Source organism: Myotis yumanensis, unplaced genomic scaffold, assembly GCF_028538775.1.
Source record: "Myotis yumanensis isolate MYYU_CA2020_CCGP unplaced genomic scaffold, mMyoYum1.0.hap1 SCAF_7, whole genome shotgun sequence".
Classification (NCBI taxonomy): domain Eukaryota; kingdom Metazoa; phylum Chordata; class Mammalia; order Chiroptera; family Vespertilionidae; genus Myotis; species Myotis yumanensis.
Genome location: NW_027223758.1, coordinates 58,413,008 through 58,436,451, shown reverse-complemented (window position 1 = coordinate 58,436,451; position 23,444 = coordinate 58,413,008). Strand labels below are relative to the sequence as shown.

The window sequence follows — 23,444 nt, the reverse complement described above, 5'->3', positions numbered from 1 at the left end:
TTCAAGGAAAGCAATATTCCTTTCACCTTATGGTATAATTGTGTGAACAATATTATAGTTGAATTCAGACTTCACAGCATCCATTGAAAATCTTTGGATATAAACACCCTTCTTCAATCAATGCACTAGCTTGTCTGGCAGCCATGCTAACCTATCTCACACTCAGATAACATTTTCAAGCCATTTTGTCACATGAAATCATGTTGACATGTTTCTCCCACACTGTACTGTGCACTTGGATCGTGCACAGTACTACATAAGGTAGAATAATATATTTATTTTTATTAAATGTCATCGTACAGATATAGATATGTCTTTCTAGCCCAGGTCCACCCCTGACTGTTATGCAGATTATGCACTAACTCTGCGGGACATCGTTTATGTCAGTATTATCTTACTGTTATTTGTTACTATGATTTTCCAGCAAATAGCAGTAGACTCTTGAGAAAGAGATAGCTTGTTTCCAATTCCCCCACCTGAAAGTGCCATTTGGACTAGCAAAAAAAAAATGTTTCTGCTGTCAAAATTTGAGAATACTAAATCTGAAATCCAATACTTTAATTTTCCCCAAGATGTGTTATATCTTATAATAGTGTCTAATATATCATCATCAATGTTGATGATAAAAAACGTTTAGAGTAAGGCCAAACAGGAAGGCTTATGCATACCTCTAGAAACCATTCTATAGTGTTTAATGAAAACATTTTTATACCATGTAGGGAAAGCCATTCAACCAGTTGTGAATCTCCTATTCAGTCCATATGTCTTTACTTTGTTTCAAAGTATATCATTTTACTACAGATATCATTGGGGAGGTTCATAAACTTAATATACATTTACTAAGGAATTTTGTCATATACATAAGAAAATAAAGATAATAGAAATTACCCAGAGATCATCACTCTGAACATTTTTGTGTTGTTGCTGTTCTTTGAAAATACTGGTCATATTGAGGCCTAAACTACCTAGTGAGAAAAAAAGAAAGCATAATATAAACATTATCAAGAATGAAGACAGGAACATGAATAACTGTATAGTAGAAACTAAATCTATCATATGACTAGAACAGAAATAGACTTCGTATCAATATTTGAAAACTTAAGTGGATAATTATTGGAAAATAAATTCTTCAAAACTCAATAAAAACAGACACCTTGAATATATCTACAACAATTTAAGAAATTGGCACATTAGCTTAAAATTTACACAGAAAATAAAGGCCAGACCCAAATAGTTGTATGAAACCTGCAAGGAAAGGTGATCTCATACAAAAATTCTTTTTAGAGATCTGAACAAAAGAGATGTCTCACTCATTTTAGGATTTAGTATATTCTTAAACAGACAAGGGCAATTTGAGAAAGAAAAATTTTAATGCAATTTCTTTCATGGACCTGATACAAAAATCCTTAATAAATATTTGAGTAAGATTAAACAATTATTTAATTTAATGTACAATAACATGGCCAGATAGGATTTATTTGGTAATAAAAGGAAGGCTTAGCATTCAAGAAGATATTCACATAATTCACAGCATTAGGAAATTAAAGGAGAAAACACATATGACTATCTCATGTGCATGAAAGGCATTTCATCATATTTAACAGCCATTAATGATTTTACAAAAATATAACAAATTAGCAATAGAAAAAAATTTTAAAGTGTATCTACTTATATATAGCTGACAGGAACTTCATATGAGGTTGCATCTTCAAAATATTGCTTTTAAATCCATTAAGAAGATAAAACTCTTCTAAAATGTACTGAACTAGATTTGGCTGCTGGTTCTTTTTTTTTTTTATTGGGATATACTTGACATATAATATTAGTTTCAGGTATACAATGATTCAGTATTTGTATATATTGCAAAATGATACTACAATAAGTCATTATCCATCACTATATATAATTTTAAAAATTATTTTTCTTATGATGAGAACTTTTAAGATCTATTTAACACTTTTAATTATGCAATACAATAATATTAACTACTAGGGGCCCAGAGCACGAATTTGTGCATCTTGAAAGGAACTGTGGGTGGCAAGACTGTGGTAGGCACAGGGGCAGGTCTCAGCCCATCCTCTGTGCCCCAACCTGGCCCCTCCTGCTGGTGTCCCCAGTCCCCTGTCTGCTGGCAGCCCTGCTCCCGCCGCTGCCGCTCCCACGTGCTGACAGCACCGGCCCCACTCTCACCTTCTGATGGCCCGGAGTGATTGGGGCCGGCACTAGCCGTGGGTGCGAGCGGGGCCAGCGCCATCAGCGGGTGCGAGTGGCAGCTGCTGCCCCAATCGTCCCTTGGGAGCAGGGGGAGGTGGAGAAGACCTCAGGGGCGATCAGGGCCAGCAGCCACCGCTTTCACCCGCTAACAGTGCAGAGCAATCGGGACCAGTGCCAGGCGCCGGCAGCAGGTGCAAGCGGTGGCTCTGGCACCGGCTGTGGGTGTGAGCAAGGCCGGCACTGGCAGTGGGTGTGAGCAGCAGCTCCGGAATTGGCAGCAGGTGCAAACACTGGGCGGCACCACAGCATGTGGGAGCAAAGAATTTTCAATAACCACCAGAGGCTTGCCCCAATGACAGCGACCGGCACTCCACCTTGGTCTGGCGCCCCCGCTCACCTGCTCCACCATCCCTCCACAGCTGATGTCTGCCATGTTCTGAGCTCTGCCGCCTGCTGCCAACACCCAACACCTCCTGGTGGTCAGCGCATGTCATAGTGACCGGTTGTTCGGTTGTTCTGTAGTTTGGTCTATTTGCATATTAAGATTTTATATATATGGATATCCACATGCTGTGCACTACATCCCAAGGACTTACTTTATAACTGGAAGTTTGGACCTTTGACTCCCTGCACCTATTTCACTCACCCCAACCCCTTCATTTACCTTCCTTTCCCTCAATTCTGTCAGTTCATGTTTTACATCCTCCAGCTGCCTACCAGCAACCACTTGTTGTCTTCTCACTTCTTCCCTGAGTTCTTATAATTCTGCTTTGTGATCTTCCTTTATATGTAGCTGTAATTGTTTCATTGGCTTATTCTTTTAATCTTCTTTATGAAGCGATATTTTTCCAGTGCATATCCATTATTTATAAGAAATTTGTGATTGTTCTTTTTCATATTTCTTAGAGTACCTGCATGTGCATTCCTTTTATGTTACAACTATTTGAATGAGTTGCATTTTCCTAGAGAATCAGAAGCTTCCTCTAAAGAGACTGCTGGGCAGTAGTCTCCCAAGCATTTGAGTCCAGGGCTTCTTTTGCTGTTGCTATAGTTATAAACTGTTTGTTGATGATATAATGCATCTATGTAGTCACACATACTCTGACTCTCAGACCAAACCTAGTTCTTTTTTCCCTCAGTTATTTCATGGATGAACTCACAGGCTGCCTGCCACATAAAAACCCTAATGATCGTCATTTTCAGAAAGAATTTTTCTGGCCCTTAATGAGATTGGGCCGTTCACTCTCCACCTTCCTTAGTCCTGGCCTTTTCCACAGCACATGCCTCTGAGATGAGGTCCTCACTTTGGGGGAGGATATATTTGATGGAGTTCTCTAGGGTCGACTCATACCTCCCCTTTACCTACCACATTGTTATGACTTCCCTCTTTGATGTTCTGCCTGACTCTGGCTGTGGAGTTTGGGGATTTTCGGCTGGTTTTGCTAAAAATGTGATTTGTGGGTATGCTCTTCACTTGGTTTTATTGTGGTTTTTATTGTTTGGAATGGATTCTAGGTGGAGAAGTGAGAAAACTCAGTTTCTGTGAAAACCAGTCTTGTTAACATTTAGAAACATTTCCCTACTGTTTTCTCTCTAGAATAGTAAAGATGACGGCATAAGAAAGCTCAGGGTGTGTGTTTACCTATCAACCAAGTTAATCTTCAAAAATAAAAATAAAGCATGGTCGGCTTAGCATACTTTTCCATAAACCCAGGCTGCTTCTCTTAGTGCTCAGAGACCTTCCATTTAACACCATGTTTTAGGATGAGGCTGTGTTATAAATCCAAGCCCATCAGGTGTTATCTTTGGATGATTCAAAAGACTTGTCCATCATCATCCCTTGCTGCTGTGTTTCCCTTAGCAATCTTTAAGATTACCCACCTTGATTCTTGGGTCCTCCCGAAAGCTCTTAGGGTACACAAAGATATAATTTGCCTAGGCACAAAAACTTAAGCTTAATGGTTTTAGGTGTGCCCTTTTTTTAAAAAAAGGAAAATGTCTTCATGGGAATATTAAATTATTAATCTAATAAATCTCTTGATATTTTAAATCAACATCCTGCCTGCTCATTTTTCTAAGCAAAATGTATGTATTTAATTAATAGTGGATCTTCATGCAGTAATGACACCACAGCCATGTTAACCAGGGACAGATATAGAATAGTGAGACTTAATAAATCAGACTAGTCCTTGCACCCATCATAGAACACATGCTTTAAATTATTTTGCTGGTAGCAATTATGCTAAATTACCATTTCAACACAGCCTGCCAATTTAAGAGCTCTTTCATTAGTCATTCAAAAAATATTTATTAAATGCCTACGATTGCCAGGCTCTGTGTAGATGCAAAGAATACAAAGATGATCAGAAATAGACATGATTCCTATTCTCAAGCTCCTCATTGTCAGTGGGAAGAAAATGTTACTCAGACCAATCACACAAATAAATTTAAATTAGTGCTACCATGGTAGGGACTACTATTGAATTATGATGGGAGCTCTTCCCTGCGTGTAATCAGGGAACCTATCCAGTGACCACTGTGCTCAATACATACACAGAAGATTACGATACTGCAGTGGCACATTCGTTTAAGCAGTTCAGAGAATCATGCCCCTAGAAAGTAATGGTTAGGATCTAAGGAAGGGCTAGTGTAAATCAGACAATCAGCCTAGAGAATCATGAAAAGGCAGGAAGAAACGAAAGGGTCAGAAATGAATGTAATAAGGCTACGTCACCAAGATGGTGCAAGATGAGTCTGGTAAGATTTGCAGGACTATATCATTCAGGGCCCTGGAGGCTGCATTTACATTTAAAATTTTTTTTAAGTTTATTGAATTTATTGGGGTGACATTGGTTATATAAAATTATATAGGTTTTAAGTGTACATTTCTATAATACATCATCTGTATATTGTATTGCATTTTCACCACCCAAAGTCAAGTCTCCTCTATCACCATTTATACCCCCTTTACCCTTCTCTATTTCCCCCAAACCCCTTTCTCTCTGGTAATTACCGTACAGTTCTCTGTGTCTGTGAGGTTGTGAGGTTTTTTTGCTTAATCCCTTCACTCCATCCCCAAACCCCCTCCCCTCTGACTGCTGTCAGTCTGTTCTCTATGAGTCTGTTTCTAGTTTGTTGTTTGTTAGTTTATTTTGTTCATTAGATTCCACATATAAATGAGATCACATGGTATTTGTCCTTCTCTGACTGGCTTATTTCACTTAGCATAATACTCTCCAGTTCCCTCCATGGTGTCACAAAAGGTAAATTTTCCTTTTTTTTATGGCTGAGTAGTATTCCATTATGTAGATGTACCACGGCTTTTTGACCCAGTCATCTACCGATGGGCACTTGGGCTGCTCCCAAAGCTTGGCTATTGTAAATAACACTGCAGTGAGCATAGAGGTGGGAATATTCTTTGGAATTAATTTTTCCAGTTTCTTCAGACATATTCCCAGAAGTGAGATAATATTTTTAATCTTTATACCCTAATTTGTATGTGTAGGAGGGTAGGAGTGGGGAAAGCTGCTATCCACTTTGCCTTTTAGATGAAGTCAAAAGATAGGTAAAATGGAAGGAGAACCAGTTAGAAGACAAATGTAGTATTCCAGGTGAAAAAAAAATGGACAAGGCATCCAGAGATTACAAATCTACAGGACTGGGTGGTGTGGAATGTGAAGGAAGTGTTCAGAATGATACCTATGTTTCTGACTTGCTTAAAAAATGGTTTTTCATTCACTGAAGTAGGGAACACTAGAAGAAGTTCAGTGAGGACATGGTGGGGGGGAGGAGAGATGAGAAAACGATTTGATTTTAAGTGCTTTGAGGTATCTAAGTGAAGTTGTCAAGTAGCTGAAGTTCATGTGGGAGATATGGAATAAAATATAAATTTATGAGTCATCTGCATGTGAGAGGTTTTCCTGGGATTTAAATTTCTCTTCACCAAGCTTTTTCTTCTACGCTTTCCAATTTGAGGATCATTTTCTTTGATAGAGAAAATGGTGAAGTTTCAAAGTCTGATGTTTTGTCCTACTTCTCCCTCCTCTGCATTGCTCCTCCTGCTGCTGCTCTTCCTCCCCTTCCTCCTCCTTCATCCTCATCTGTTCACATTATACCATCTGGACCAAGCCTTGGGATTGTCCTTGTTCTTCTATTTGTTCCAACTCATATATTTTTAAATGGCCTTTTATTTTCTGCTCGTGGTTTTTTTATTCCTTTTTTTTTTAATTCACAAACTTCATTTTATTCTGTGCTTTAGCCTTTTGGTAAAATTCTTGCATATGCTCATCATTTAGTGTATTCTTTTTTATTGTGAACTCATCTCTCAAGTTTGAATCAAAGTCCTTTAATTTGAACACTTCAAAACTCTCCTTGTACAATTTTTTGGCCTCTTTAAAAGTATTCTTCTTTTATTCTCATCTCAATCATTTCATATTATATCATCAGAATTAAGGTTTGTGATGCCACTTTCCCTCTTGAATCATCTGTCCTTTTATGTTATCGAATCAAAAACAAGTCTCCCCCTATTCTCATTCTCCTTCTTTCCCTTCCTTTTTCTTCTATTTTCTGCCTCTTCTTTTTTTTCTCCTCCTCCTCCTCCTCCTCCTCCTCTTCCTTTTCCTCTTGCTCTTACTCCTCTGTTTTTGGAGTTTTGTCTTCTTGAAAATTAGGCATGATTATGCCCTGGCTGGTGTTGCTAAGCGGTTAGAGCATCAACCTGCACACTGCAGGGTTGCAGGTTCAATTCCCCATCAAGGGCATGTACCTGGGTTGCAGGTTTGAGCCCTGGTTCTGGTCGAGGTACTTGTGGGGTACATGTGTCTCTCGCACATTGATATTTCTCTCTCTCTCTCCTCCCCCTTCCTCCCTCCCTTTCACTCTCTCTAAAAAAATAATCAATGGAAAAAAATGTCATTGGGTGAGGATTAACAAAAAGAAAGAAAGAAAATTAGCCATGACTGAACACCAGCACAAATGGTTCTGTACATAGGTCTACAGCTGATGAGTCCTCAAGGATTTCCCAGGTTTGGGGTTGTCCCTACTCTTTTCTAACTCTCCCTATCTACCTTCTACAGAATTTATAATATAAAATTATTATAATTACAAACATAGCATGACAATTTTTCTTTTAAAAATTAATAATTTTATTAACATCTTTATTGAAATATAGTTTGAAAACCATTAAATTTACTTATTTAAAGAATACAATTCAGTGGTTTCAGTACATTCACAGAGTTGTGCAACCATCAATCTAAGAACAGTTTCATCACTCTGATAAGAAACATTCACTTCCCAGTACTCCTACCCCAAGCCCAGGAAAACCACTAATTAATCTACTTACTGTCTCCATAGATTCTCCATATTCTGGACATTTAATATAAATGGAATCATGCAATATGTGATCTTTTGTGACTGGCTTTTTTCAAACAGCACACTGTCTTCAAGATTTATTCATGTTATAGCATATATTAATACTTAGTTTATTTTTAATGCCAAATAATAGTCCACTGTCTGGGTAGAATACATTTTTAAACCATTCATCAATTGAAAGAAATTAGGGTTGTTTCCCTACTTTGTGGCTATTATGAATAATGGTTCTATAAACATTTGTGTACAAATTATTGTGTGGATACATGTTTTCAGTTCTCTAGGATATATGCCTAAGAGTGAAATTTCTCAGTCAGATGGTAATTCTATGTTTATCATTTTGAGGCAAATCAACTAATTATTACTTTTTCTTTATTATATATCACTAGAGGCCCGGTGCATGAAATTTGTGCACTCTGGGGGGAGGGGGTCCCTCAGCCTGGCCTGTGCCCTCTCACAGTCCAGGAGCCCTCAGGAGATGTCTAACTGACAGCTTAGGCCCACTCCCCTTAGCACTGCCACAGAGGCGGGAGAGGCTCCCACAACCGCTGCGCTGGCCAGCCGTGAGCCCGGCTCAGGGCTTCTGGCTGAGCGGTGCTCCCCCTGTGGGAGCACACTGACCACCAGGGGGCAGCTTATGTGTTGAACATCTGCCCCTTATGGTCAGTGTGTGTCATAGCGACTAGTCATTCTGCCGTTCAGTTGATTTGCATATTAGCCTTTTATTATATAGGATTAGAGGCAGCCATAGTCTTATTAATTCAGGAGAGGAAAGTTTTAGGGTCAAGTTTGCATCATGACAAAGACAAGAAAGGTTTAAAAGTCTTTAAGCTAAAATAGCTTTGCTAAGTCACGTTGTCCTTGTCTATTGATAACCTAGGATGGTCTTGTTGTGATTGCACATTTTACTTGGTAAAGCTGGATTTGAAAAATGCTGCCTGCTCAAATTCTATGAACTAAACACCTGGAGAGGAAGCTGCAATAGCTCTTTTGCCCATCTGGAAATGAGGCACACTTTAAGGAAACAAAATTTTTCTGGGGTATTTTTTATGAAAATCATTTGTTCAGAAGGAAAAAGTGTTTGCCAAAATTAACTCTAAAATGTGTTTAATTCATTTGAAAAAAAATTAATGAATTATTAAAGAATATGACATTTTTTTCTACAAGAGAATATGATGTCCAGAGGACAATATTTATTGCTATTTTATCCCTGGAGCCCTAAAGTCTCTCTCTTTATTAGCTCTGTGAATGTTGTATCCAATTTGTGTACCTATACACTTACCTTCAAATTTGTAAAATACATCTGTCATTCCATCGCTAGTCAGACTGAAACAGGTATTCTCTTTAAAAAACAAAAAACAAAAAACTGAGATTGCTTCCCCATGTGGATTTCTCCTTGACAGAATATACATTATCCACTATATGTGAATCAATAGCCTAAGAATCCATCGAGATAATGAAAAAATAGCAATGTAATTTTGCTGGGGTAGTGAGCATATAGGACACTGTTCTTGCAAATGTTATGCAAAATTGCATGGGCTTAAAATTTGCACTAAGTATTCACTTGAGTGATAATCTTCAGTGATAAGATTTGATTTCCTTAGGTATCTTGATATGAATGAAATGTGAAGTTGCAAGTCTAGCATTGTGAGCCACGGCCAACCACTCCCTGCCTCCCAAGTTCTGTGTTTACTGCCTTACTCACTCACTTTGCATCGGCAAATCATAGAGAGAAGCTAAATGCTCTCAGCTGCACTATACCAAATCAACGCTGAGATGAATAATGAACTTAATTTTCCATAAAGACATTCTATTTGGCATTTCAGCTAATAAGGTAAGCTAATGGCAATTCTGGGCTATGGAAAAGAAAATAAATAGTCTCGTTGTGTTTGATTTCAGTGCTAATCCATAATTCTTTTAACATGCTGCAGTTAATGTCATGTTTCACTATGTCTGTGAATGTGAGATGAACAATTTTAGGAAGAGTACCCCCAACGACCCCTTTTCCTCTGATTAGGTTGCTTATGTATGAGAGGGGCAGAGGGAAAAATCCAGCTTTTTAGTAAAAATGTCATCTATATAATAATTTTTTACCACCCATAGTGCAAAGTGAATTTAGCTGAACAGCAGAAAATTTAGATGCAGCAGAGATAGACCACTTTATTTAAGCACTGCTTATTGAATATAGTTAGCATTTAGTATGACATATAAATTGATGTTGAATGTGCTCTCAAGAAAGCAGAATACATAAATCGTGTTGGTTTCTGAGTCATTTCATTTCTAAGTACACGTTATTCTCGAGAAGGTAATATTTTCAGTTGCTAACATTATTCCAGCTTTAGTTTAGATGGGTTTTATTTTGTAAGATTGTATTTCTAAAATAGCAGCATCACAGTAATGTGAATTTTGGCTATTAGTTTCTTATTTACCATGGCTACAATGCTTTTAGTTCCTGTGGAAAATGTACTTGTTTGTTCACTGAAGTTCATGGAATTAAAAACCATGAGACCTGTCTGAGACTTTCGTTGCTACTTTGGTTATGCTTTTTGTGATAAGTTTTTCAGCCTTTAACACAAGGGTTTTTATTTTAGTCAGATTGGAGCACAAATCCCTGAAACCAGCAAAAGCTTAGCAAGATAGGGAGGAAATTGCAATCTTTTCTATAAGAACGACAAAAATGAAAAATATGATCAAGATTTATGTTCTCTGGGCTCACTGCTGTGTCACCTGAAAATTAGAGACTCTATTCTCTCAAAGTAGGTGACCTCAAAAGGCATTTCAGAAGGTCTATTCAAAAACAGCCAAACTATGTGGAAATTTTGGAGAAATGGAAAGGAAATGTTTCTTCTATTCCTACTGTCAAACCTTCCCATTCTGTTCTCCTGAGTGGGGAGTGGGCTGTGAACACCTGATGTTTTTGTTTTGTGGAAATCTTTAAACATCACAGACTTTTATAGAAATGAAAGAGTTTTTATGACCCTCCCCCCCCCCCCTTTAAAGTGTCCACGGTGTCTATTTTCCTTAAAAGTATAAACAGGATGTTTGAGTATGAGTAGTTAGCTGCCACTAATGATTTAATTCCACTTAAATATCATCCATGCTCCACCTACAAATTTGAGCATTTCTCTTGAAATGCCTCTGATATAGTACAGCCATGCAAAGGAGGAGTGTGTCATTTTAGTCTACCACAGTTCATTTCTAAGAACACCAAGACAGACGGACATATGTTACCTATTCTTCCTTCAAGGCTTTAAGATGTGTTCAATTCCATTCTCTGTTTATAGAACTCTGTTGGAAGCGCAAATGTGGTGGATTGGTTATTTGTAAAGTGTTCATTTTCTCTTCATCTTTCCCCCCTTTCCCTCTCACACCTCTTTGCTCCAGACCATCCTTGGCTGCCCCGTGCACTCTTTTTCTCCTTTAATTCTAATATTTATTTTCCATTTCCCTTCTCTCTACTACCTCTGGATTGCATTGCATCCCCTGGAAGAAACTAACTAGAAAGCAAATTTTTGTAACTGCCACGTTGTTTTCTTCTATTTCCTATCAGTTGTACAACATGAAATATCTTCCACCAGCATGACATTTTATCCATTAGAGCTCCCTAAAACCAACCTGCTGATGTCAATCTGCAAGGCTGTCTGGCCAGCTTCCCTCTCATGATTCTGTTGTCTACAACGGTCAACCCACTCATACTCAAGATGAGATTCAAAGCTGCCAAATGCAAGGCATGTGTTATTTGCAGACTCGTGTGTTAACTCTCTGTGTTAATTAATGTGGAAAATCTAGAGGAAGCAGCACCACCACCTTGCCTTCACACACCCACAGAGCAAAGACCACAGAGCAGCCATCAGCTGAGGACAGTGGTAACAGAGGCAGTGGCATTGTTACAGATGGCCCGCCATCATAAGAAGTTCCTGGCAGGATGGCAAAGGAGGCCTGAGCAGAAGGCAGCAAACAGATTTGTTCCCAAATAAATGTGAAGCTCATTCTTGGGGACAATCAGAATTAAGTGGAGGGGGAGCAAAGATGAGAGAGGACTAAAATATCACTAGACTTGCTTGTTATTGCTAAGGTTACCTCATGTAAGCTCACGGTCTGGAGAATGCAAGGATGTCTGCATTATGAAAACAAAGGTATTACTCAAAACCTATCAGGTCTAAGATTGGGCTTAGTATCTTCCCCACAAGCCTCCTTATCCTGTGTTTCCTACTTCTGTAAATAGCAACCCTGCCTACCCAGTTTTTTCAATCCCAAAACATGGGAAAACCTTGATTTTCCCCACCTCTATCTCACCCTCACATTTCCAAGGTAAACTCATAAAAGTCGGTTGGATAAATGAGTGAAGAAATCACAACGTCTTATAAATGTTATTTCTATTCACTTCTCTCCATTCTCTCTGCCACTATCCTAGTTAAATGTCTCTGGTTTCTCACCTTGATTTTTCTAGATACCTCCACGTGGTCTTCCTGCCTCTGGTTTGCCCTTACTCCAGTCCATTCTGTGTACTGTAGCCCAAAAATGTTTCTAAAATACAGATAAAAATCACCAATTCTACTGCATATAAATCAGCAGTGATTCCTCCTTACCCAGGGGATAGAGTCCAAACTCCTTAACATGATTTACAGGGTGTGACATAAGTGGAGACCTTTTCCTTCACAGCCTCATTTCCTAACACTCCCCCTGTCTAATCTTCATTTCAACCCTACTGATTGACTTCTAACTTTCTCAAAGGTGCCATGTTCTCCTGCCCAGGGCCTTTGCATGAGCTGCTCTCTCCTTTGCCTCTTCCATCCATCTATCCCAAATTTTTCTCTCCCCTACTTAAACCCTTTACAACCTTCAAGCCTCCTCTGAGATGGCACTTCCTCCAAGAAGCCCTCTTTGGCCAGGTTTGAGTTCAGTACCCTCTCCCAATATGTTTTCACAGCATCCATTATTTCTTTACCATGCTTCCTCTATTTATAGGATTATCTACTTCACTAACCTACCAGTTCCATGAAGGAACATATCCAGTCTCTTATTCAAAGCTAGTAGCCGTATAAACTTCATTCAAACTCTATATGAATGCATGAGTAGATACTTGGGCACCATAACAAGCTTTATTATCTTTTGTTTTGAGGATGTTGCAGAAACTGAATTCAGTGATTCTTTGTTACTTATTCCTGCAAAGTACTGTGATAAAGCGGTTCGCATAAATTCTGTCATCTTGTTCCTATTCCTATTTTATAAATGAGACAACTGAGGCTCAAATTGCCATAAGTGACACTGTTCCTAAGACTTGTGCCCCTTGGTCTGCTTAATTCCAGGGGCCATCTCTTTCTATTCTCCACATGGACCACTGCTCCCTAAGAATGAGAGGAAAATTTCATCTTAAAAATAAACATTGGATTGTAAAAAAAAAAAAAAAAATCCTTAATTTGTCACTGCCTACCTATTCATTTGCCTTTTGACCTCCGGTGGCCTGCCCTGAGTGTACTTTTCCTTTATTGTTAATCTGAAAGTACCTTTCTTTGTACTGTATTCTTTATCCTCCAGCTTTCTTCTATAGCCCCTATGCCTCCGGGAGTTTTCTGCTTTTCTTGCTCTCTCCACAGTGAAAGTAGCTGGGCCTCACATTTCTGTTTCATTTCCATTGTCCTTTTCAACACAATTTCCCCCCAGTACTGCTCCCTGATTACTCTTTCCACGGTGCTTTTGCCTGAGCTCAGTGAGCCCTTAATGTTCGTCAGCCATAGTCTGATGTCAGACTACTTAGGGGGCTTCCACTGGTCTTTCATGGGGGAAGCAAATTGCTGCTTGTTACCATCCAAGCACTTAATGAGCAGTACTTTCTGTGGGAGAAATATCTGGAAGCACAGCTAGAGAAGGGAAATGTACAATTTCTGGGAAATGTTCCATTTTGTGTTGACTGAGATAGTCTTCAGGGTCCTTGTGATGCAAACCAATACACGGTGCGCACAGTCTCAGAATGTGAGAGGCAGTACAGCCTTGTGTGAGGAGCAAAGGCTTCTGAGTTGACAGGCATTGGTTTGAATCCTGTTTCTAACATTTCTCCGTCTATGTGACCTTGACCAAATCAAGTAACCTTTCTGCACCTCCAGTGCTTCATCTGTAAAACAGATAATAATGGTGCCTATCTCATTCAATGATGCTTGCCCACAGTGGGTACCTAATTAACTATAATGTAGTGTCGGTGGTTGTGGTATGTGGGAAATGGCCCAGAATATGCCCACACTGTGATCCAGGAAACGGCCCATGTTACCTTACGTGGCAAATGTGACTTTGCAGATGTGACTAAGTTAACCATTTTTGGATGGGGACATTTTCCTGGATTATCTGGCCAGGCACTGAATGTCATCACAAGTGTCCTTATAAAAGGGAGGCAGAGAGAGACTTGACCCCAGAAAAAGGCCATGTGACCCTAGGAGCAGAGAGGTTTGAAGAGGCTGTGCTGCTGGCTTTGTGATGGAGGGAGGGAAGGAATGCATCTCTAGAGGTGGGACAAGCGAGGACATGGATTCTCCCTAGAGCAGTGATGGCGAACCTATGACACGCGTGTCAGAGGTGACACGTGAACTCATTTTTTGGTTGATTTTTCTTTGTTAAATGGCATTTAAATATATAAAATAAATATCAAAATATATACATCTTTGTTTTACTATGGTTGCAAATATCAAAAAATTTCTATACGTGACACGGCACCAGAGTTAAGTTAGGGTTTTTCAAAATGCTGACACGCCGAGCTCAAAAGGTTCGCCATCACTGCCCTAGAGCTTCCAGAGGGAGCTCAGCCCTGCCCAAACCTTGGTTCTAGCTCAGTGAGCCGATTTTGGACTCCTGGCCTCCAAAACTGAGAGAATAAGTGAGTTATGTTTAGCCACTAAGTTGGATCATTTGATATGGCAGCCATAGGAAGCTAATACTGTGGTGATATTTTGGGAGATGAAAGATGACTCTGGAAGAGACATGACAAAGGTTGACGTGTGGGGCAGAGAAGCCCTGTAAGTGTACAGTGTGCACCCGAAGGCATGGTTGGAGGGATCACAATGCCAGTGTCGTGGGTTAGAGGAAGTGTGGAAGGAGGAAGTGGAAGGGTGTAGCCATGTGTGGGGATTTTAGACAACAGAAATGAGGTCTTGTGGAGAAGGGAGGTGATAAAGTGGTGGTTGAGGGTGGGATGTGACAGTGCAGGGTGGCTGAGCAGATGGTGAATGTTCTGTTCAGGAAAGAGGGAGCAGTTAAGAAGAAAGGCTAGTTTGGGGAATTTCCCTAGGCAGCCAGGCTTGCTGAGAAAGGGAGGAAACATAGATTTAGAAAATATGACCTGTGTCTCAGAAACAAAAGCAGCCATGTCTATTGCTTTCAGTGCCATATTACTGTTAAAAAAAAAAAAAGACAATCCAATGAAAGGAATTCTGAAAAAGACCTGTTGTGCTTTAGATCTAGTCCAGACTATTAGCAGGAAACTGAGTGCCTTCAACTTCATCTATTTCTAGCAGTACCCAGAGAGGCCTCCGTCTGAAGGGAAGTCTCCATGTATTGTACGTAATTTGTACTTCATACAGAACACACAGTGCCATTTCACATGGCCATGCCTCCACATACACTATGTCCTCTCCCTCTTGCCCTGGGCCCAGCTGACAAAGTATGCCCATCATTCAAGTAGCTAGTCAAGTATGACCTCTTTGGACCACCTTCCATGCTAATTGCACTGTCTGGTATGTGTTTTCTAGCAATTTCCACAGTTGATTGTAATCACACTGGAGTGCTTGTTACTCCCTCCTCCCACTAATCTCACCTCTCCCTCCAATAGACAGAAAGATCCCTGAAGGCAAATGCGAGTCTATTGATACTTATATCTTCTGTTCCCACAGTGCTTGGCATATAAGAAGCAAATAAAAGTGAATGGATGGATGGGTGAATCGATTCATTGATCAAATCCTGTGGGCAGGAGTTATCATGGGATAAAAAAAATAATAAAGTTCATGAATCCTAGGTCAGTGTCTAAAGAAAAGTAGTCCTTCCATCCTACTCTTCAAAAGCAAGAAATAATAAAAGGAAGAACTGTTTCATGCATGGAACAGGGATTAATTCCTTTATCATTTATTGTTTAATTCAAATTGCAACTCATTATCTCAGCTAGAATTTAAGAACAACTTTTCTTCATGCCCAGATCTAATTTGCCATCTCTTTTATGACATGATTTTTTTTTACCAAGGCAGCCTACAAAAGGAGAATAGCAAAATACTATGTTAAATGCACGTAATTTATTTTCAAGTATAATAAAACCACAGGTTGGTTTTTACCTATTGTATTGCACATTTGAGGGAAAATTTCCAAGGTTCATATTTTTTTCTTTTAAAAAAACGATACATATGCTCAATGCAATATTTATAAACGAATGCTACTATTATAGTTTCATTATAAATATAAATAGTAAGAGCAGCAGTAAAACACATCACATTCACAATTGGAATAAAATTACAGTAAAACCTCCATATAACGGATTAATTCAGGCAAGGGATGTCCATTAAAGCTGGAAGTCCATTATATAACAAAGTAGGTTTTCCAACTGTGTATATTTTAAAAATTGACAAATTAGTTTACCTGTTTTTACTTATGTAGACATGTTTGTCTAATTAAAATTAAGTATGTATGAAAAGTTTAATTTCACAGGAAAGTTTTCTATATGTTATTACTATAATTTTAAAGTTATACTGAATAGATCTAGTGAATGGGTGCATTCACCAGTCACCGTGAGTAAACAAATGTACAGGGCTGGGGTGTGGCTTAGCACACGTGGGAACATTGGCCAGCACCAGTTAAAACTGTTGCAGAAAGTCACACCCGCGACAACAGAACCAATTACGCTGAGTGATGCCATGTGATCACATGCTAATCATTCGCCAAACATTGTTTACAAGAGGTGATTCTTGGATTTAAATGTGTAGATTTTAGTTGTACATATGTAATATTTATTTATGTCGGTGAAATTACTACAGTTTTTTTTCCCAACATATGGCCTATTCCGTAAAATTGGTTAAAAATAACAGTAACAAAAAATAACCTGTTGATTTATGTATAAGAAAATCTTGGTTTAAAAGCATTTAAAAATTAACAGGGTGTTAATTTTCACATATGACATACAGACTGGAAATTTTGCCCATTAAATCCGAAGTCTGATAAATCAAGGTCCACAAAACTGAGGGTTTACTATAATCATAGATGTTGACCACATGTACAGAATTCCTTTACAGAGCCACCTAGATTAGTGTTTGATTAAATAACTGGGTACTCTAGCCTGGCCTGGTGGCCCCCTAAACTAACCATTGCAGATGGGAACTTGAGTGGCAGCCTCAGGGGTAGTGGTTGCGAGACTGCAGGGGCAACCGGGGACGCTGCAGAGCTAATTGCTATAAAGGTTCCCTTCCGTTGCGTTCATTCTTCTAAGTTAGTTTGGGTCAAAGACCTGAGTGTAAATAGCAACTGTCTAAGCAGCTGCCCAGGAGGCCCACAGTCCATCCAAGCAGAGTGAGCCTCTGCTGCGTTGACTAGTACCTGGTGCCTTACCACAGTGCCTGGCACGTCAGTGTAATTGACATGTTTTTAAGAGCAAGGAAATCAATGGTGAAATTTTTGCTTCTTGCTGACAAATGAACAGAAAAACCTACAGTCACCTGCAATATCACATCACATGAAACAAATAGAAATTTCAGAAACCGATCATTTAAGCCCTTCTACATTCTAAAAGACCAATATTTCCATAATGACCTGCCTTAATAAAACCTGAAAAAAATAAAGATTTACTCTGACAACTGACACATACTACTAATGTAACACATATCACATTATTTTAAAACCAGTTGTTTACAAATCTGTCGCACCCAGCAATCTGTAAGCCACTTGAGGGAAGGGATGATGTCATTCACTTGGCAGAGGCTGTGTCCTATTCATGCCTATGTTTCCAGTTACAAGGAGAGTATCAAATCAAGTAAACAAAACAAAATAAAACTACTCACCAATCTTTTTTTTTATTGTCTAAAGTTTTACATATGTCTCCTTTTTCCCTGATTAACACCCCCCTCTCCCCGCCAGCCATTCCCACCCCAGGCAAGCCCCACCGCCCCAGTGTCTGTGTCTATTGGTTATGCTGATATGCATGCATACAGGTCCTTTGGTTGCTCTCTAACCCCCCTACCTCCCCTGCCATTTGTCTCTGGATCTATTTTTGTTCATCAAATTATGTTGATCATTATATCCCACATATGAGTGAGATCATCTCACCAAATCTTTTACCACATAGCCTGAGTTATACCTGACTTATTAATCAATTCAGGAGTCGGCATGGGAACCGTTAAGCCTGGATTTTCCTTCACCAGTGGCGGGGGAGAAACATGGCAGCAGGTCTGGAAGGGCCCCTGTGCATGAAGGGCCTAGCGGGGGTGTAGTATCGTGCTGGTGGGTTTGAATGGTGGACACATAACTGGCATCCAGAGGAGAGCATTCCAAGATGGACGAGGTTGGGAAAAGCTCTATATTGCACTGCTCCCTTAGAGAGTTGCCATCCATATTAGCATCTAAAGATTCCAGATGTCTGAGCATATCACTGAGTTTATCAGATTCAATTCCTTTTCTTCACATGCACATCTATTCACATCATGCTTTGACAAATGTCAATCCCCTCATTTACAAATGAAGAAACTGGCACCCAGAATGTAAATTGCAGTTGACATGGCTTGTAAGGGGCAGAATTCAACTGGAAATCAGATCTTTCTCTTGGACCTATGTGCTTTCAGCTTTATCATATTGTAACTATCTATCCACTGAACTGAACAAAATACAAACATGATTAATCTAGCCCTAGCTGGTTTGGCTCAGTAGATAAAGCATCAACCTGGGGACTGAAGAGTCCTGGCTTTGATCTGGTCAAGGGCGCATGCTTGAGTTGCAGGCTCAATGCCCAGTAGGGGGCATGCAGGAGGCAGCCAATCAATGATTCTCTCTCATCATTGAAGTTTCTATCTCTCTCCCTCTCCCTTCCTCTCTGAAATCAATAAAAATAGTTTTTTAAACATGATTAATCTATATGAATAATTTTCACCAATTTGCAAAACTGTTTTGATCTCCCTGTATGGAGATGTAAAAGACTAAATTGGAGGTGGGTTTCTCTGTGGAAAGGAAGAACCATAACAAAACCCAGTCTTCAGGAATTTACACTTTGTGTCAAGCCTATGCCATTGCTTGTTTCACTCAAAGAATCCGTGTTCATGAAACATAGCAATAGAGGCATGAGAGTGGCATTGGCCTGTAAAATTAGGTATGTGTCACATGTTTTGCATTTTATATCATGAACCTAGACCATGCCAATCTTTCCCAGTAAAAACTGTAATGAGGTAAAAATGTCTTATTCAAGGTAATAAATGATTATCTCTGGGTGCAAAAGAACCTTCTATCACCAAAAATTGACTGGAATTCTTTAGTATTCTCTCTCACACACACATGAACACACATGCACACTTCATATTCAATGTTTTCCCTGTTACATTTTAAACTACCCAACAACAGTAACTATCCTATATAATAAAGAGCTAATATGCTAATTAGACTGGACAGTGGAACAACCTTCTGGAACGACCAGTGGGAGGGACTGCGGGGCCGCAAGGCAGCCGGGGCTGTGAGGGCCAAGCCCCTTGCATGAATTTCGTGCATCAGGCCTCTAGAGCAGATATATTTCATTTTGAGAAATAAAAATTTGGGCCTTTTTTTTCCCTTCTTTACCTTTTTGGTAATGAGTCAAAATGACCTGATTTGGGTTTTTCAAATATTCATACTTCCCAGTAACAAGGCTGACTTCTGCAAGTCATAGCCACCCTGCAGCAGAGTGATTAGGCACTTCACTTCCCACTCAAGTTTGCAATTGTTTGTGCAGAGTAAAAATTCTGAATTAATAGAAAACATTCAACTAAGTGCCCCTCATAGTATCCTACTTGACAAAAAGGGATTATTTTCTTTTTCCCTGAGCTAGATTTGGATAACATCCAGAACCAAACAAAACAAGCTGTTTTGTGTCACAGTGTCCAGAGGGAACATTTTTTTTTAATGAGACATGATTTTTAAATCAGAAAAAAATTAAGTGGCTTCCTAGCTTTTGTCCGTATCAGTCACATGTCCCCGATAACACTGGAAGAAGTCTGGAGCATAGAGCATACATTCTGGGGTAGGTAGGCCATTATGGGGCAGTTAGAGGCTGAAGGGAGGCATCTTAGTGCCCTTCAAACTGCCGAGGTAGAGGGGCTAAGACTCACTTTCTTCCTTGTACACCCATCAATCTGGCAACTCGAATTTCTTCTCCTCTCCCATCCAAGATGCTGCTATATGTAAATTTTGACCTGGTTTCAATTGTAATAAATATATGGGGCATAGAGGCAAAAGAAGTTCATGAGCAATTGTCCCAATCTGGGATTTTTTTTCGGGTTGGCTTCCTGAACAAAAATCACTTAAGTAACAATTGATTTTTTGGCCCAGTTTTGCAGAAAGCATCATTTTCTTGAATTTTATGTGAAAGAAGAATTACATTTATTCACTTTGTTTGGGTTTACAAAACAGCTTTCCTTTTGTTCTGATGTTATGCAGACACCAAAAGAAGATATAAAAAAAATGTCTGGGAGGCATTTGGGTATCATGAAATATTTAAATCAGCAGTTTCTAGCACATGTGGTCAATAGAAGTAGAGGGAAACTGAGGCATCTGGTCTGATTGCCTTTGGAGAATTATCATAGCCTCATGTAGGAGGATTCAATATGGATACAATTTTACTGTAAGGTACTTGAGTACGTAGATTTTCAAAAGATAGAGTACCTCGATGAAAAAAAATTGTTACTGCATTAATTTAATTAACCATGAAAAATCCACATTTTCTTTCTTAAGAGGTTGATTATATAAAGAAAACATGAAAGGCTAAATATATAAAAATAATATCTGCAATTTATTCAACTGATAAATTGGTATAAAGATTTACTTATTAGGTGATTCATTGCAGCCCTCTTTGAGAAAGATAGAAATGTGATGCTGAAAAGTGTCCCTCGATGTACTGTTAATATGCTAGTTCCTCCATCTGTGATGCTAAAACATAAAATGTGGTCCTCATGAAGGCAGGGATTTCGTTTTGTTCAGTTCTACATCTTCAGTGTCTGGAAGTGGGCCTGACACAGGGAAGATGAGCATTAAACATTTGCTAACTGAATGAATAGTCCCATATAATGAAGCATTTCATAGCTATTAGAAAGAAGGAGGTAGGTCTATAAGCACTGACATGTAAAGACCAATATATACTAAAGTAAAAATGTCAAGTGCTGAACAGTATTTATGGTATAATATGAGTTTGTTAAAAAAAGAAAATGTGCCGAAACCGGTTTGGCTCAGTGGATAGAGCGTCGGCCTGCGGACTGAGGGGTCCCAGGTTCGATTCCGGTCAAGGGCATGTACCTGGGTTGCGGGCACATCCCCAGTGGGAGATGTGCAGGAGGCAGCTGATCGATGTTTCTCTCCCATCGATGTTTCTAGCTATCTATCTCTCTCCCTTCCTCTCTGTAAAAAATCAATAAAATATATTTAAAAAAAGGAAAAAAAAAGAAAATGTGCTTATATATGGATATGTGGATATGCACACATATATATATACACATATATGAATAGAATATCAGAAGGAAAATGTGAAAGTGATAACAACGGTGGTTACCTTTAGGAAGTAAGAATTGGGAGACTGGGCAGCAGGAGACTTCTACTTTTAACTCTACACCATTTATAGTGTTTGTGAGGGTTTTTCCAGAATTAACATATATAACTCTTACTAAAAAATGAATTCTGTGGAAAAACCCCAAACCCATTTTTATCTTAAAAGATGAAATCTATGAGAGATCACAAGCCTACCACCAGAATGGGTCTGTTTTTGGAGAATTTATGTTGTCTCTACAGGGTCTCAGTCTGCAGCGACCACTCCATCACTGGCAGGGAAAACGTAAGGAAGAAGTTATAGCTGGAAATTAGTGAACGCTGGGTAGGACAATTAGAAACTAGGCTCTTTATTATTAAAATCTATTTTTTTTTCATTTTTTCAGCTTGGCCTAGAATCGTATGTTCAAGGAAAATGTACATGTAACTGAATGCAAAAAACCCATATGTTCTGAGTCAGTCGGCACCATTTATTTTCAATGAGATAAAACAGCTTATTTAAACTTTGAATTTTCCCATTGGGTTTAGACGATTCAGCTGTTTACCCAGCAGCACTCTGCTTAAAAATAGATGGGATGACATTTGTGGGTGCTTTAAAAAAATATCCTTTGGAGAAAGAAGCAGAACTCTAAAGCCACATTTACCATCCATATTATGTAAGGAGGGCAAGTTTTATGCTGTGAGGGCTCAAATAAATTATTCTCCTTTCTAACCCATAACCTATAGCTCTTTGGAACCAATCACAATCATTGAACATATGCTATATATAAAGACATCCCAGCTGAGTTCTACTTTTTGGTGACTAATTTAATGGAAACCTAAATGGGAGTGTTTAATAATTGCACATGGAGGATTTTTTTCTTTTTTCGCCCTTCTAATTATGTACTTTCCCCATCATTCTTTTGTCAACTATTTATTGAATGTGGCAGACACTGTGGCTACAAAACTAAATATAAAGATAATTTCAAGTGTATTTTACCTGACTTTACAGATATGTAATAATGTGTATATGAACCTGCCCAAAATAAGTGGTTAATAGTAGCCTTATACTAGCTGTCATACTATTCCACAGAGTTTAGGATAAGAATTCAAATAGGTTGAGCTGAAAATATACTATCACCCAGATTTTCAAACTGAGTAGATATACAGAAGCACTATAGTCCATTAAAGTATGAAATATTAAAATCAGTGTCCCCATCTTGGGAGCATTACTGAAGGCAAAAAATTATGACACCAGGAGAAAATGAAACCAAACGCATCACTTTCCCACCCAGAAAAATACACCTGCCTTAGAATCCTCCTGGTTGTATTTATTTAAAAAAAAAAACACTTTAGGAGGAAATTGTGTTTATTGACTAATATGAAAAAAGAAATCAGGTCTGTGTAAGGGCAAAGGCATACGTCATCCTACGCAACATGTTTATCCTCGGTTCTTTTAGAAGTTTTCTCTGAGTGCTCATAAAAGATAATGGAATTCGGTTCTGTTTCTTTCTTCGTCAGGCATTCTCCTGACCCTGAATGCTGTTGCACAGATGGCAAGTGAGTGGTGTTTGCCCACTGAGAAGGGATTGTACTCTTCACCCCTCCATTATGTGACTTGAATACCTACCTGATTTACTTCACTCTGGGCTTGCACCTGCTCCTGCTGACCTGAAGCCATGGCAGTGAATGGTCAGGTTAAGATGGAGACAGAGCCCTCCAACACCCATTCTTCCATGTCTCCTCAGAATCCACCTCTCAGAGGTAGCCTAAGTGGCCCTCCCACTGGACACATCGCTTTATCACGACGATATTTCCCTTTTCTCAGATTCTGTAAATGTTTCGAGTGGTCCAGGAGCAAGGAGTTTGTGCTTTCTTTTGACGAGGGCGGTATAGTTCGGAGCAGCCCTTGGCCTTCTGTACAAGTGATAAATACTCATGATGAACAATGGAGCTGGCTCTGGAGGCCCTGGGGCTGGCTCTAGGAGAACTCAGAATGAGGGGGAAATAAATCAAGTTCTAACATAAAGGCAAGATTTTACCTCTCATTAGGTCCAACGGCTACATGTGGAAAAGCGTGTTAGTAAGATGGCACGGGGATTGTGTTGGGGTGGGGAGAGGGGGAGGCCTTCATGTGGTTTAGGCCAGTG

General features: G+C 39.2%; 1 protein-coding gene across 15 annotated transcripts in view; it reads left to right on the top strand.

Moving 5' to 3' along the window:
* DLGAP1 (DLG associated protein 1) overlaps positions 1–23,444 on the top strand; it is a 626,931-nt gene that overhangs the window by 417,794 nt on the left and 185,693 nt on the right. The window contains exon 1 of one of the 15 annotated variants that reach the window (XM_070420586.1): positions 9,313–9,415. The exons of the other annotated variants lie outside the window; for them this stretch is intronic. Within the exon in view, the coding sequence (XP_070276687.1) occupies positions 9,365–9,415 (51 nt within the window). The 5' untranslated portion in view covers positions 9,313–9,364. Of the gene's footprint in view, positions 1–9,312; positions 9,416–23,444 lie in introns of those variants that run through there. 15 annotated transcript variants of the gene reach the window in all.